Source organism: Oryza sativa, chromosome 12, assembly GCF_034140825.1.
Source record: "Oryza sativa Japonica Group chromosome 12, ASM3414082v1".
NCBI classification, from domain to species: Eukaryota; Viridiplantae; Streptophyta; class Magnoliopsida; order Poales; family Poaceae; genus Oryza; species Oryza sativa.
In genome coordinates, this window is record NC_089046.1 from 27,473,347 (window position 1) to 27,488,149 (window position 14,803).

The window sequence follows — 14,803 nt, forward strand, 5'->3', positions numbered from 1 at the left end:
TTTACTGAATCTGTTGGCTGGTTTCATGGGTTTGGGTGGCTCTGGCCCTGCGATCATGCTTGCTGTGACCGTCATCCATAACCTCGTTGAAGGTAGAAACACTGGTCATGTTGCTGCCTTTGGCCTCTGATCTCATCACATCAGGTTAAAAGCCTACGTACATTGTAATATATGTGAAAGACACGAGTTTAGTTTTGAGTAATGATGTTTTGGTTATCATATATAAAGGGATCGGAGTACTATGACTTCTTTTTAATATAAATACCGCGGTAACCTCCTTAAATTCAAATAAATTTAAAAAATAATTTAAAATTTTGATAAATTTTGCACGGTTTTATACGATTTTTCACGGTTACCACGGTAACCGTGCTTACCGCCGGAGACCGGTAACCCCGGCCCTGGCAGTTTGGGAAACCCTGCCCGCACTTCCTTTTGATCTGATTGCTGGCGTGATTCCTTACCGCTCAAAGAAAAATTTGCTCCGTTGCACTCATGCGTTGGACACACATATCTTCTCAAGGACCGTAAAATTGTTGTCCTGATAAGCACTTTCAAGTCTTTTACTTACTTTGCTTTTGGGGTTTATGGATTCACAAGCATGATGTTGTTTTTGGTTATCTCCCTAAATCCCTCTCTCGAATGGTTGTAAAATGTGTGGAAGATGCTACTCTCTGGGCTGAGCGTCTTCGTAGAGAAGATATGGTAGTTGTTTCAGTGTGGAAAGATCTTCTCTCTTCCTATGTAAGAAACCACTAATCTCTTGTAGTCCCAGTTCTTCTATTTCCTTAATGAAATTCAGGTGGGGAAAGTCCGTCCCCCCCCTCCCCCAGTGATTATTTTAAAAAAAAGAAACCAATAGCGTCGTTAGGTAGATATTTTCTTCAAGGGTAATTCAAATAGCTAAACGGAGTCAATCAGAGTTGTGGCTAGGAATATATGGATTTTACAAGTTTAAATGAACTTTTGCAAGAAAGAAAAGAGTTTTCCAAATTTAAAAGGAGTGTAAAGGAGTATTTGGTCTGATGGGTGGAGCCCACTTCTAGTGGAAGAGAGAGAGAGAGAGAATTTGAATTTTGATCCACAGCTCATGGTGGACTAAGGGCATGTTTGGGAAGGTCCGGGTAGTTGCAGCTTCTCGTAAAATCCAGAAAATGAATTATAAGTCAAAAATCTGGGTTTGCCAACTTTTTAGATTCTAACCAGATTCTTCTCAGAATTTTAAGCTCTCCAAACAGGGTCTAAGCCCATCTTAGACTATGTTTGTTAATTACTCTATCCGTCTCAAAATATAAGTAAGTTCAGGTAGATGGAGCACATCATAGTACTATGAATCTTGATAGGCTCCTTATCTAGATTCGTATTACTAGGATGTGTCTCGTTCAACCAAAATTTCTTATATTATATGATGGAGGAGTATGTATTAATTAAGTATATGGTTAATTAAATTCATTAGTACATAATTAATTAAGTATATTAGTTAAAAGTTGAAAATGGATTAATATGTATATTTATAACAACTTTTTTTTATGAAAAATACTTGCAAAAAGTAAACCGAAAAGAACAGGAAGTCGGGGTGAGTGAGTCCATGGCCCATGGACCGGTGCCGGTGTATGGGGGTCCAGTGGTGATGATACATAGACATAGTACGGAGTAGTCTCTTCTCCTCGATCTCAGTCGCCACTTCCATGGCGTGGGCCGCGTGCCACAGGGGTGGGTTGCGCATCGCCGGAGGCGGCGGGGTTCCGGTGAAGCTCCGGGCCCGGGCCTCGCCGGAGTGGCTATTCCCCGACGACCGGAGTTGCGCGTCGGTGGTCAATGGTCGCCGACTCGGACCGAACACACCATGTCTCTCCGACCGCCGCCTGCGGTGGAGAAGAAGACCGCCAAGAAGAAGAAGAAGAAGCGTTACGCTCCCAACCGCCTATATAAGCAGCGCCCCAGCCGCCGAGTTCCCCCCTTTCTTCCTCCACCCCGACCACCACCTCAAAGCTCTCCACTCGATCCCCACCTCCCCCTCCCCCTCCCACCACCATCCTTCATCACCGCCTCCGTTCCGTTCCCCATGGCGGAGGACGAGTTCGAGCTCGATGAGGAGGTGTTTCTCGACATACCCGTCGACGTCGTCCACTCCGTGGTGGCGCTGGCTGCAGGCGGCGGCGGCGGCGGCGGCGACGCTCTGCATCCAGAGCGGGAGAGAGCTCTGCACCCGGCGGAGGACAGAGGCGGGGTTGCGCTCGCGGTTGAGGTCGTGCCCCCGCGTGAGCCCGACGACGAGCAGGGGACGGGCGCCGGCCACGGCGGCGAGGAGGAGGAGACCGACATCGTCGTCGGCGACTATATGGAGCGCGGCGGCGGCGACGACGACGATGTGTTCTCATCTACATGCCTCACGACCGTGCTCTTCACGCTGCTCAGCATCATCGTTTGGGCCGTCTTCCTCTACGGCGCCGCCAAGCTTTGCGTCAACTACTTAGTTCCCTTGTTCCGGCAGCAGCCACCACCATCACTTCCATCGCCGGCCTCGCACACCTACGACGCCGACGCCGATATGCGGTGCCCATGCCCATGTCCCTCAGGTTCCTAATTCTTGGCCCTCTCCTTCTTGATTTTCTTGCGACATATCGAGTGCCCTCTGGTTCTTGGTTTTCTTGCGAAATATCAAATGCTCTGGTTCTTGGTTTTCTTGCGACATATCGAGTGCCCTCTGTTCTTGATTTTATTGCGAAATACTATAAAATGCTCATGTTCTTGCGAAACAACTACTGCGCTGCTTCTCGTAGAAACAATTGAATGCCTGATTCCTCGCTACCTGCAGATTTACAGGCCTGGAGGAACTTGGTAGGTGAGGACGGCGACGCCTACGCTTCTGAGCTCTCGTGGCTCCCGCCGTTGGGGAACGCCTCAGCTGCCGTCCTCCCCGTCGACACTCTCCGAGGTGAGTTCTTGCATTGAGAGAGGGGCATCAATTCTATTTCATCATCTTCTGCTGTATTGTTCTTGATCTTCGATTACATCATTTTCTGCTGTATTGTTCTTGATAGATGTCATACTTGTGTTCTTGGAACTTCTTGCGTGTAATTTAACACTGTTCTTGATTTTTCATATGATCAATGGAGTAATAATGGTTAAGTCATTTGCAAGTATACAATCAGTAGGGTACTAGGCCGGATTAATCTTCTGAGTGCTGACACTAACACTACTCCTCCTTGCAGTTGCCGCTGGTGCTGGGGGGCCGTATCATTCTGTCGTGGCGCTGCTCGTTGCGGCAGTGATCTTTGCTGTGCTCGGGTACCTCGTCAAGCATCTGATGACGCATTAGGTTCCACCAATTGCTATTGGAGTACTGATCTTACTTGGCCTCTCATAGCATTTAGGTGATTTTTACCCAGTGATTTCACATCGCATGCATTGAGTTCTCCCTGGTTTGACTGCTGTATTACCAGTTGGCAGAAGTGAGTACCAACTGGTTGCTGACATTATGCTTGCGCATTCGTGTGCCATCAGATTTTTGCATGGTTTTGCACCTCAAGTTGAGGTTGTATACTGGTTCTATGAGAGTGCTTTGACGGTGTAAATACTTCATGCTTGATGACCAGTGTTTTACCTGGTCACAGTTTTGATTTTGATATATACACATATCTCTTCTCCTGAATTGTGATCATAACACACTCTTTGTTAGGGCTTGTGTCACTTTGTTCCCAAAATTAACCTTACCAAAATTTATTAATGCTAAATTTTGACATGTTTTGGTGTTACTAAATTTTGGTTGCATTGGATGTGTTTAGTTTGTTTTTTAAAAAAAGAAATGTTGGTAATGTTTTTATTAGGAGAAACTTTCAAAACTACCAAATTTGGAAGAATAGTATCAGTAAGATCAGTTATCTTATTAAAATTTAGTAGAGTTGCAAATGGTAATAAAGTGCACACACCCTTTAGTTCTTCATTAATTCCTGTGTTAACAGTCAAAAGATAAGCTAGATTATTTATATTGCATATGCTGCATTGCTGCGGTGGTATGACATCATGTGCAGTGGCACTGTAGTGTTCAACTGCAGACAATTAATCAGCATCGTGGTATTATGTGCATTATCCCACTTATATCTTGTACTACTCATTTTAATAACGAAATATATGTGCAAGATTAAAAAAAAACAATGCGTTAATAGGATCATTAAGCACCTAGTCTAGTTGGTACTCAAAGAAAACACATTCTCTTTTCTTCCTAGAATGAGAGCCCAGAGATTGATCAGTAAATCCTTTTGACGAACATATCAATTCAAGGTAGACTGGTATAAGGTTTGGATTACAGGATTAGACACATTCCAGCCTGCCTCTCGCTCTCAGTTCACACTTTCACAACTCACTTAGGACTCCTGCTGCACCTGAGGAGTCTGCGGGAACAAAAACTGCATGGAATGGAACAACACAGCACAATGTGTTAGACAATGCCACAAAGCTAGTTACAAATGCTTTTCTGTTTGATCTAGGCCTGGCGTGTATGTATGTACCTCAAAGGCCTTCCCTGATCTCTCATATTCAAGCATGCTGAGTGCTACTTCGCAGCTCTGGGAGACTATTGGCTCAGGGTCCTTTGCAAACTCCTCCAGAAGTGCAATGCTTTCCTGATCTGCAGGACAGCATTGGACATATTCTCACAAAGCTTTGACATATATCCATGGTTGATGAGAGACTGATGAAATCAAATCTTATCGTATTAGTTACCTGCAATTGAACCAAGGGCCTCAGCAGCTTCATGCCTGACCATTGGATGCTCATCAACATTCTTCAGGACAGTGGAAAGTGCATCTGAAGCAGCTTTGTTTTGTAGCTGGCCTAACACATAAGCAACCTGCAAAACATTACAGAAGAAAAAATGATTACAGTGGAGAACACAATGACAACATAAATAACAGTAACAATATGAAAAAGGTTGTTGATTATCTCAATAAAAAGAATAGATTGATCTTTAGAGATGGTGCTATCATGAATAGATCAAGAAATGTGCACTCTAGAATATTCAGCTGTCTCATGAAATACATCATGCCACCAAACCTATCCTGATATGTTGCCTTTTTCTCTACCTTATTTGGATGAAGCTCCACCCCTAGTTTCTTACAGAAAACAATTTATTGGGTATCCTAATTACTACAAAACTGAGTAGGTGTAACTGGATAATTTTGCTTTGCTAATGTCCTTTCTGTATCATAACAAGAGATGTAAGGATCTGCATAACTTATGCTTGTGGACAAAGATGCAACAGCGATTATCGAAGTTCAAGGCTTCAAGCAAACCTCGTGGCGTAGAAGAGCACTTTTGACGCCTAGAGCAGCAACAATAGCAGAAACAGCAGCATCTCCACTGTCATTCCTTAGTGCAAAGAGAGCTGCATAACGTTCATACATGCTTTCTTGCTCGTTGAGAAGAAGCTCCCTGAAAATTAATAACCATGCTATTAGTAGCATGATAATACACACAAAGCACAATGAAGACATGTAGGACTGTGTTGAACGACATGCCTTAGTTGTTCTACTGGAAGTCCTTGCTTTGCAGGCAGTGCTGGATCAACTGAGAGAAAAGGTGAAACAGTTGCACTTTCAACTCCACTAGTATTCTTTTGCTCTTCTATCCGTCTAATAGCCAGCTCACATGTTTCTTGAACTTCCACGGCAGGATCAACAGCTAAACTCTCCTCCAGCAGGGAAATGCTCTTTTCCAGGCCAATAGCTCCAAGCGCTTCCGCAGCCTAATGAATGAATAAACATACAAAGCTTCTCAAAATTGAAAGTAAATCACTATAAGCAGAAGATGGCATTAGTCCGTCGTAGCAATTACCTCGTGTCGGACAATTGGATGAAGTGAAAGATCTTTGAGAACTGCCTCTAATGCAGGGATAGCCTCAGCATCTTGCATTTGTCCTAGTGCAAATGCAGCCTCATGGGCAAGCAAGTTTGAAGAGTCCCTTGCAGCTGAGCATTGCAGCAAACACATCAGGTATTCTTAAGCCCGTTCATTAACAAAACATTGACAGGCAATTGGATCTAACAGCTCTATATGACAGTAGAAACATAAACAATCATTCTCAGTTCAATGTTAAACACTGTTTTCAGACTTCAAGGATGATTCATAAATCATAAGAGAGCATAAATTAGCACAGAATTAACTAGTACAAGAAAGGAAATATAAAGTAACTTTGTCAGATCAACGCCTGAGCAAGAATGCGAGATGGATTACTGAATTGGGAATTTGGTACCAAACTACAAGGCATGACAGTAATACTTGCCACCATATACCGAAGAAATGCTACCAGTCTACCAGCACACAGACAGCTAATTGCATCTTCACAACCTCGAATCGCATCAAACTAGCTCGATCAACGAAAGCAAATTAGAAGAAAGATGGCAGCTAACTATGCTACGTCGTCGATCGCTGAGTACTGACACCAAGTCGGCAAGCTACTGAGACCTTGAATCATATCACGGTGGAAACCAAAGCTGCTGCATAAGGAGACAAGTAAGCGGGTGAGCCGACGAGGGGGAGACCTTGGAGGAGGGCGCGGCGAGGGGCGTCGCCGCGGAGGTTGCGGAGGGAGAAGAGCGCCCGGAAGCGCTCGGCGATGGGCTGCGCCGCGTCGAGCAGGCGGTCGCAGAGGAACCCCTCCATCTCCGGGGTCGCGCCGAACGCCGCAGATGCCTCCTCCTCCTCCGTCGCCGCCGGTGAGCCAATCGAGTCCGCCGGCGAGCGAGGTGGTCACTGCGGCGGCGGCGGCGGCGGCGGCGGCGGCGGCGAGGGAATCCCGCGTCCCAAAGGGGAAAAGAACGCTTCGCCTTCGGCCGAGGAAAAAAAGAGAAGCCCATGAAACCCACTAGAAATGGAGGCCCATGAATGATGCATATGCGTTGCTATGTGGGCCTTGGCCATATCAAAAATGGGCTACAGTGCTACGGAATTCTTTAAATTTTTTTGTTTTTACTTATTAAAATATTTTAAACAAATAACTTTTGGTTTCAAAGTTTTAAAAATCTACAACCCTAACGCTTTTTGGGAGTGCGTTTTTAAAAAATAACGTGGCACACGGTTATTGGCTCATGCTAACCGCCGCATGAAGAGTGGTCGACCATTTTGTTGGCAACCCCCTTCTCGCTCTCTCGGAAGGCTACAAGCGATTCGCCTGTAAAATAATCAGGGTTAGCCATTTATAGGCAACCCCTTAACGTCATCCTAGAGGGCTATAAGGAGACCGTCTGCAAAATATTGTAGGTCGCTATTTTAGAGGGTGGGGGTTGCCCGTGAAGTGCCACTTTTCTTCCTCATGACCATTACAATATATCAATGGACATGTGTCACGTTATAAAAAAAATTATTTGGAGGGCGCTTTTTTTTTGGAAAAAAACTCCTAAAGAACGGTAAGGGGTTGATTTGTAATACTTTAAAACCAAAAAACTATTTTTATATATTTTAATAAATAAAATTAAAAGTTAAAAAAAATCCCCGTACTACGTGCGGGCGTACGGGTCAGTTCGTTGAGGTGTCCATATCCATTTGCTTCGCTAGCTTCCAACAAAGAAGTGCTGTGTGTATCCATGGCGCCTTTCTCTTTATCACAATCATTTCTGTGTGTGTTTTTGGACGTGAGTGTGTGGTCACATTTTGTCAACATTATTTTCTTAAGAACTAGTAAGAACTCTTATTTACATATTAATATTCATCTTTTTAAGTACTCCATCCGTTTCACATTTTACATTTGTCCTAAATCACACGTCTTATCTTTATCTTTTGACCATCAATTTTTAGAAATCCATGTAGTTCAACAAGTAAATTATATATCATGAAATATTTCTCATGACACTAAACTATTTGAGTTTTAAGAAATTATTGATGATACAAATTAGAACGTTTGATTCAGTATATAGATCTAGAATGATTTGAAACAGAAGGAATAGTTAAATTGGACATGCGTAAAAATCACATGGATAAATACGTTTCTCTGAAATTAATTTCTGCTACACTAAAATTTTATGAGGATTATAAGATAGTGGTATGTAAAAAAATAATTAATAGGAGTTTTTTTTTCTTTAAGGAGGGTTTTTCTTCCTTTTACAGTCTTTTCCTTTCCAATTTTCTTCTTGTCCCCTGGCAATGGTTTTCTGGTCGTTTACGTTGTGTAATCAAAAGGGATAATTGCATCTATGCCCCCACTTTCAAACTTAACTACTGTTTTACCCTTATTTGTTAGGGTTTGCAGTATTACCCCACTTTTTAAATCTGAACCAGCCGTATGCCCTCACTTCTAACATCCGTTAGGTGGGTCCCGCATTTTGGGTTAAAGAAATACAAAAGAAAATAAAAAAAAGATTTCATGAAATATGAATTTACCTTTGTACCCCTCAGTGAATGGATAGAGAATTGGAGATTGAATCCCTCTCCTCCCAACCCGAAACCTATCGGCGGCGCGTGGCAGGGCAGCAGCGGCGAGGGCGTGCGCGCGGCGCGGCAGCGGCTGCAAGGACGGGGGCTCGCGCGGCGCTCCGACGGGGCAGTAGCCAGGCGGCGGCAACGGCCGCTCCCAGGCGCGCGGAGTAGCCGGCGGCCGTCGCGGCGGCGGCGAGGGCGACCGGTTTCGCACCACCTTCGCGCGCTCATGCCGGGCAACGCTGCGCCGGCAGCGGCGCCGGACGGCCGCCTCCCAGCGGCGGAGGACGAGCAGCTAGCGCTCGACGACGTCGCTGGCATCTCCGAGCTGGCCAAGTGCTTCTTTTCCGCTCATAAAGTTCCAGTTCAGGATGATGCTACTGGTGGTTTTGCACTTCAGGAGTTTACTGCATAATTGTGGAGTTAGACGTGGCGATTGGGGTGGATGGAAGGCGGCTGGTTGAAGATTTATGATGTCCGGAATTAATTTCAGCGTGTGATATTTTAGCTTTGATTTGGTTTTGTTTTCGCTTCAGATTGAATTAATTTGGCTGAGGCTAGTTTGTGTCAAAATTCTATTAAAATGTTGTCGAAATTTTATTCAAATTTTGGTCATATTTCGTAATTGTCTAGTATTTGTGATTTTTTTGGTTAAAATACAAAAACATCACAAGAGATGCTCATATTTGAATTATTTACAAGCTAAAGTCACAAAATAGGGGGCAAAATCATACACAGTTGAAAAAAATGGGGGCAAAAATGCTATAACCACTAAGGGTATAAATGTCATTTTCTCTACAACTAACACCGTTAGAACCTGCTGTTTGAAACAGGGGTACACGGCTGCTTCAGATTCAAAAAGTAAGGGTAAAACTGTAAACCCTAAAAAATAAGGGTAAAATAGCAATTGGCTTCGAAAGCGGGGGCACAGATACAATTGCCCCTAATCAAATCTCTGATTTCTTCTCTAATATATTGACGTGCAATTTTTTTTCGCATTCGTGAATAAAATAAAAAGAATAATTGGTGGGGGATGATGTTGTATCTTAGGCCCTGTTTAGATGGGACTAAAACTTTTAAGTCCCTATCACATCGGATGTTTAAAAATTAATTATAAATATTAAACGTAGACTATTAATAAAACCCATCCATAATCTTGGACTAATTTGCGAGACGAATCTAATGAGCCTAATTAATCCATGATTAGCCTATGTGATGCTACAGTAAACATTCTCTAATTATAGATTAATTAGGCTTAAAAAATTTATCTCGTGAATTAGCTTTTATTTATGTAATTAGTTTTGTAAGTAGTCTATATTTAATACTCTAAATTAGTGTCTAAAGACAGGGACTAAAGTTAAGTCCCTTGATCTAAACACCACCTTAATGACGACGGTCTCCTGTCAAAAACGATTTGTCTTTGTGACAGTGGAGCAGTAGCTCTAGCTAACTAGGTAGTGTCAACTATCACAAAGCTTAACCTAGCTGGCTAATGAATGACAATATAAAAAGTGGATCGATCGATCGAGCTAGGCCTAGTCAGCCTCCAATTAACTGACAGTGATACATGCATGCCTCCGACTAACTATTAATTTAAGTGCCCTATATATACACATGTAAGCGGTTTGTGCTGTGTGCTGCATCGCAATAAGCTTGGTATATACGCACAACTAGCTCTATATTGCCAGTGGCACTGTATATATATTATACTAAGATAGATATGTTCCTCTAGCTACTACTCCTAGCTAAAGATTAAGGTCTTCACGTGGTTTCTTCATAAGAAAGTAATTCTAACGAAAAATAACCCGGCTAAAAGAAAATTGGGGAGAGACAAACATTGTTCTTTCTGCTATGCACAAGAGACAATCCAATATCTTTTCTTTGAGTGTCATTTCACTCAGTTTGTTTGGAGATGTGGGTTTTTTGCTTTTAATATCCCCCTACCCCGTAACGCCAAAAATATTTTCGTTAATTGGCTTAGAGGGGTATCTAGGTCCATTAAGAAGATGATTCTAATTGGAGCTAGTGCTGTATGTTGGTCAATTTGGCGTTGTCGCAATGATAAAGTTTTTAATGGTAAACAATTATCTAACCCTATGCAGGTTATCTTCATGTCTTACTACTGGCTCCACTTTTGGTCTACAATGCTACCACAGGAGGAGCAGGATACTATGCGCAATTGTGCTACACTCTTCGAATCGGTAGCCAAGGGTCTCTTATTCCATTATGGGTGGCGTAGTTCCATAATAATTGCTAGCTAAAATATTTTACGTGGTTTAACGCTAGTCAATAACAAAGGGGAGTTGGGGATTTGTCCCATCACCTTATTTCTCATTTTGATTTATTTTTATCTTACCTTTTTATTACTTTTAAACATATGGCTGTGTGTCTTATGACAGATGCCGGAGATGTAATCTATTTCCATTATCTAAAAAAAAGCTACTACTCCTAGCTAGATAAAGCTAACTAGCATACATATATAGCTAGCTTGTTCAATGCACAATGCTAAATGTACGTACGTACGCGTGTGCAAACATACCTAACTAAAGTATATTTGATTATGTGTGAAGAGTTGAAGTAATTATAGTTGTACATATAATATGTACAGAGAATCAATGGCGGATCCAGAAAATTGATTTATTGGTGTCATAACGTGTTTATCGGTGTCTTAGTACGCTAATTATGCTTAGATATATATAAGCAGTTTCGCTATAGATTTTGCCGAAAGTCGTCGGTGTCGCCTGACATCGGCCCTTCTACTGTAGATCAGTCCCTTAGAGAGTTGAACGCTCAGTTGGTTAGATTTTTTATGGTGGAACTAATTTATCCGAGTTTAATTTTTTGATTAATGTTCTTGAAATTTAATTTTAGAAGTACTCTCTTCAAAAATATCAGCTTGCTAACAGATATTGCCAGAGTTACTTCATACATATCAAAATATTGCTATCTTCATAGTATGTTTTAGAAGGGAGGAAATAGCTTAGCTAAAAGTTGGAATACACACAAGAGAAATCCTATATACTTATATAGTTCATCCCCACTAAGTATAGTTAATGCTATTTCTCTCTTCTCTCATGAAGCCACATCATCCTAATTACTTTTAGCCTTTGGATGATAGATATATGGTACAAATAGTCTCTTCTTTTTTCTCTCACAAAACCATACAATCTCAATTGTTTTTTAGTTCAAAATTCATAAGTATCAATTACAAAATATATTCACCTTGCATTATATTTGCAATCATGTGTTAATAATATAAAACATAGGGAAGTCATTTTATTTTTGTTTACAAAATATAATATAGCTTATTTGTACATACTATACAACTTAATTTCCGGCAACAACGCGGCGGGGTATTCATCTAGTTATCTAAATGTGTAGGGCATTTATATTGATTTTTGTAGTGCTAAAGGTGGAGATTGATTGCGTCAGCACGCACGCACGGATACCCGGCCTTAATTGTGTACGGCTCATATATTGTTGCTGTTTGCTTTGACCTTTAAAGCCTAATTAATTAAACTTAAACCAATTGTATGATCTGATACCATATGTTAATAGAGTGACCTACTAAAGCATCTGTACGGCCTTTTTATTTCCGGACATGCATGCAAGTCTATACAATTGTTACTCCCTTTTTGAAAAAAATAATTAATACTAGATGATTAGTATATGTAGTGATGACAAGTTGACAACCAACACTTTTGTACCGTCTAGGGTTCATGTATGTATGTACCCTTGATTTACAGTAGTGTCCATGTTCAATTAATTACTGCATGAGCATTCTATTTGGTTTATTTTCGTGTGTGTTGTGTTTTTGACGAAAAAAAACATCAATTACTAGAAGTACAAGGTCTATTTTCCCTTAAAAAGATCAAGTGGACAAGATGAAAGTAAACACATGGTTAAAGCATGCAAATAAAAGCATAAACATATACAGTTGAAGCAAGCAATATATGCACATCGTTGTGTACTGCACTGAGATTCCACCAGACAAGAAAAGCAAAACAAAAATATCCCTCCAGAAAGAAAATTTTCTCTTGCACACTAATCAGAAAGCAACAAGACATAATTTTTTATATAAAAAAATAAAAATAAAAGCAAAAAAGAGGGAAACGAAAAGGTGGCCGTACCTGAAGCCGTACTCCCACTTGTACCTCTCGGTACTCATCACACTGACAGGGTGGGCCCACGCTCCCGGGGCCCGACACGTCAGCCACGTGACGGACACGCTCCCTTTCCCGCTATAAATACTCCCGCCTCGCCTCGCCTCCCCCCGTGAGCTCACGCACACTGCGACTGCGAGTGAAGTGAGAGATCTGGACCGTCCGATCCGATGAGGCAGATGATCCGACGGCTCTCCCGCGTCGGCGACTGCTCGTCGCCCTCCTCGCCGCCGCCATTCTCGCCGGCGCCACGCCGCGGAGGCGGCGGAGGTGGGAGCAGCGGGAAGAGGTCGTCGTCGGCGGCGGCGGCGCACGAGGGGGTACCCGAGGGGCACGTGCCGGTGTACGTGGTCGGGGAGGGGGATGGCGGCGAGGCGGCGGCGGCGGAGCGGTTCGTCGTGCGCGCCGAGCTGCTCGGGCGGCCGGCGCTGGCCGAGCTCCTCCGCCGCGCCGCGCAGGAGTACGGCTACGACCACCACGGCCCGCTCCGCATCCCCTGCCGCGCCGACGTCTTCCGCGCCGCGCTCGCCGCCGCCGGCGACGAGGACGACGACAGCGAGTAGCCGCGCGCGGCCGGCCGTCGGTTGGGCTTGTGGGCCGGGCCGGGCCGGGCCGGGCTGGACCCATTTGTAAATAGCTCGGAGAACTTTGTGGTTCTTTGCCTTTTAATTTGAGTTTTTTTTCCTTTTTATTTTCCCTGTCTAAGGGAATTTTGATGAGAGAGTGATTGAGTGAGTGAAGACGATGTAAAATTGATAAGTAAATAAGTACGAGTGATGTTTAATTAGCTTGAGCTGCTTATTATGGTTACTGTACTATAGTAATAATCATGAACAGTTGTTCACTTATTTGACTGTACTTTGAAGATTATGTCTTTGGCAAAATTGCAAAATGTTTAGTGTACTGCACTAATTAATTAAGGAGTAATTATCATGAATAGTTGGGACTGTACTTTGCAGCTTTTTGTATGACAAAATTGCAAAATGCCAAACGCAAAGGAGTATTATATTAGTTGTACTTTACAAGTGCAATATTTGGTCTAATGTGAAAATGTTGGTTTAGGCCTAGTCTTAAGTGAAACTTTGGTGAATATAAATGGCTTAATGTGAAAATTACTCAATTTTATATTTTACAACTCTTTGGTTGTAGCTTCGGTTGAACCAAAGGGTGGATTTTATCCATTATCTTTAAAAGAATATATTTTACAACTCTCACCCATTAGTTGTTTTTCTTACAACTACACTAATGTTGAGGTGGTTTTCCCAGCAGCCTAGCTAGCAGTCATCAAGCCATCAATGTAGGGTAGGGTTTCTGTTGTACATATAGGGTTTGGGAATTTAAGATAAAGTGTAATGACTAAAAAAAACCGCTGGACAATTAACCAGGAAATGAACTTGATCATGATCAAGTGTAACAACTTAAAAAGGTCTGGGCAAATAATTAAGAAGAAAATATAAGGGCAAGTACTATGGGCATCCAAGTACAAGCCCCAAGATGCCACATAGGACTAAATAGTGAAGTGGAGGAGAAAGAAGGATGAGAGAGAAATAGTCACCTCTCATGCAAGGGGCAGCCCCTACACAAACTTCAATAAACATGTGAGAGTATTAGAGATATTGGGGATTGTGTGGTAGAGATGACATATTATACATATCACCTCTTGATTTAATTATGTATGTTATGCATGAAATTGGATGTGATAGTCACCTCTACTATAAAACTTGCTCTAAGGGTGCCGAGAATTGAACACGGACTTTGATGTTGAAACCATACACCTTGCCACTACACTAGCCAGTGCATCTTCAAAGTGTAATGAGAAACATGATTAATTTGTGCTAACACGGTAATTTGTGCAAAAGTGTAGGATAGCCCATGCGTATGTTGCCTCCCTTTCACGTAAAAGAGGCGAAAGCAACAGGTTTGTCACATCTTAGGACATGTTTTTGGAAGTGCATGTGTGTACTTAATTGCTACTGTCACTGCTGATTTTGGCGTGTCATACTCATAACAACCTGCAGCTAGCATATTAGCCAGTCAGACGTCTGCCTCATGATAATGGCAGCTAGCCTCCTGATGACATTTGGATCACGAGCCCTTTTACTCCAAACCAATAAAATGGTTAAGAAATGAAAACTAGGAGAATACGATTGACATTTGATCAATTTACTTCAGCTATGATTGTTTAATCTACAACTAATAAGCTGTCAAAAAAATAAAGTAAGAAACTAAGT

At 42.4% G+C, this 14,803-nt stretch overlaps 3 protein-coding genes across 4 annotated transcripts; 2 read left to right on the top strand and 1 right to left on the bottom strand.

The window, feature by feature from the left end:
• The first annotated feature begins 1,656 nt into the window (after positions 1-1,656).
• Positions 1,657-3,650, top strand: LOC4352842 (uncharacterized). The gene is made up of 3 exons (NM_001423632.1): positions 1,657-2,576; positions 2,816-2,935; positions 3,213-3,650. Exons 1-3 carry the CDS (start codon positions 1,844-1,846, stop codon positions 3,317-3,319), a joined length of 960 nt encoding a protein of 319 aa, NP_001410561.1. The 5' UTR covers positions 1,657-1,843; the 3' UTR covers positions 3,320-3,650.
• Positions 3,651-4,046: 396 nt separating this feature from the next.
• Positions 4,047-6,832, bottom strand: LOC4352843 (deoxyhypusine hydroxylase-B-like). Of its 2 annotated transcripts, none has more exons than NM_001423633.1 (7): positions 6,540-6,832; positions 5,833-5,966; positions 5,517-5,743; positions 5,292-5,430; positions 4,723-4,849; positions 4,509-4,627; positions 4,047-4,406 (listed from the first exon to the last, which is right to left on the bottom strand). In NM_001423633.1, exons 1-7 carry the CDS (start codon positions 6,658-6,660, stop codon positions 4,365-4,367), a joined length of 909 nt encoding a protein of 302 aa, NP_001410562.1. In that variant the 5' UTR covers positions 6,661-6,832; the 3' UTR covers positions 4,047-4,364. The 2 variants fall into 2 exon arrangements, with proteins under 2 accessions (NP_001410562.1, XP_066162096.1); XM_066305999.1 differs by having other exon boundaries at positions 4,243-4,406; positions 5,292-5,426; positions 5,513-5,743; positions 6,540-6,802.
• Positions 6,833-12,684: 5,852 nt separating this feature from the next.
• LOC4352844 (auxin-responsive protein SAUR71) lies at positions 12,685-13,420 on the top strand. The gene has a single exon (XM_015764063.2). The coding sequence runs from the start codon at positions 12,743-12,745 to the stop codon at positions 13,133-13,135; it is 393 nt and encodes a 130-aa protein (XP_015619549.1). The 5' UTR covers positions 12,685-12,742; the 3' UTR covers positions 13,136-13,420.
• Positions 13,421-14,803: the final 1,383 nt, after the last annotated feature.

Bases quoted from the DNA above. Each gene is read 5' to 3' on its own strand.
- LOC4352842 (NM_001423632.1), top strand. From the start codon at position 1,844: ATGTCTCTCCGACCGCCGCCTGCGGTGGAGAAGAAGACCGCCAAGAAG. The intron at 2,577-2,815 runs GTTCCTAATTCT...CGCTACCTGCAG, and splicing joins CCCATGCCCATGTCCCTCAG to ATTTACAGGCCTGGAGGAAC. The intron at 2,936-3,212 runs GTGAGTTCTTGC...TCCTCCTTGCAG, and splicing joins CCCCGTCGACACTCTCCGAG to TTGCCGCTGGTGCTGGGGGG.
- LOC4352843 (NM_001423633.1), bottom strand. From the start codon at position 6,660: ATGGAGGGGTTCCTCTGCGACCGCCTGCTCGACGCGGCGCAGCCCATC. The intron at 5,744-5,832 runs GTAATTGCTACG...TTCATTCATTAG, and splicing joins ATCCAATTGTCCGACACGAG to GCTGCGGAAGCGCTTGGAGC. The intron at 5,431-5,516 runs GCATGTCGTTCA...ATTAATTTTCAG, and splicing joins CTTCCAGTAGAACAACTAAG to GGAGCTTCTTCTCAACGAGC.
- LOC4352844 (XM_015764063.2), top strand. From the start codon at position 12,743: ATGAGGCAGATGATCCGACGGCTCTCCCGCGTCGGCGACTGCTCGTCG.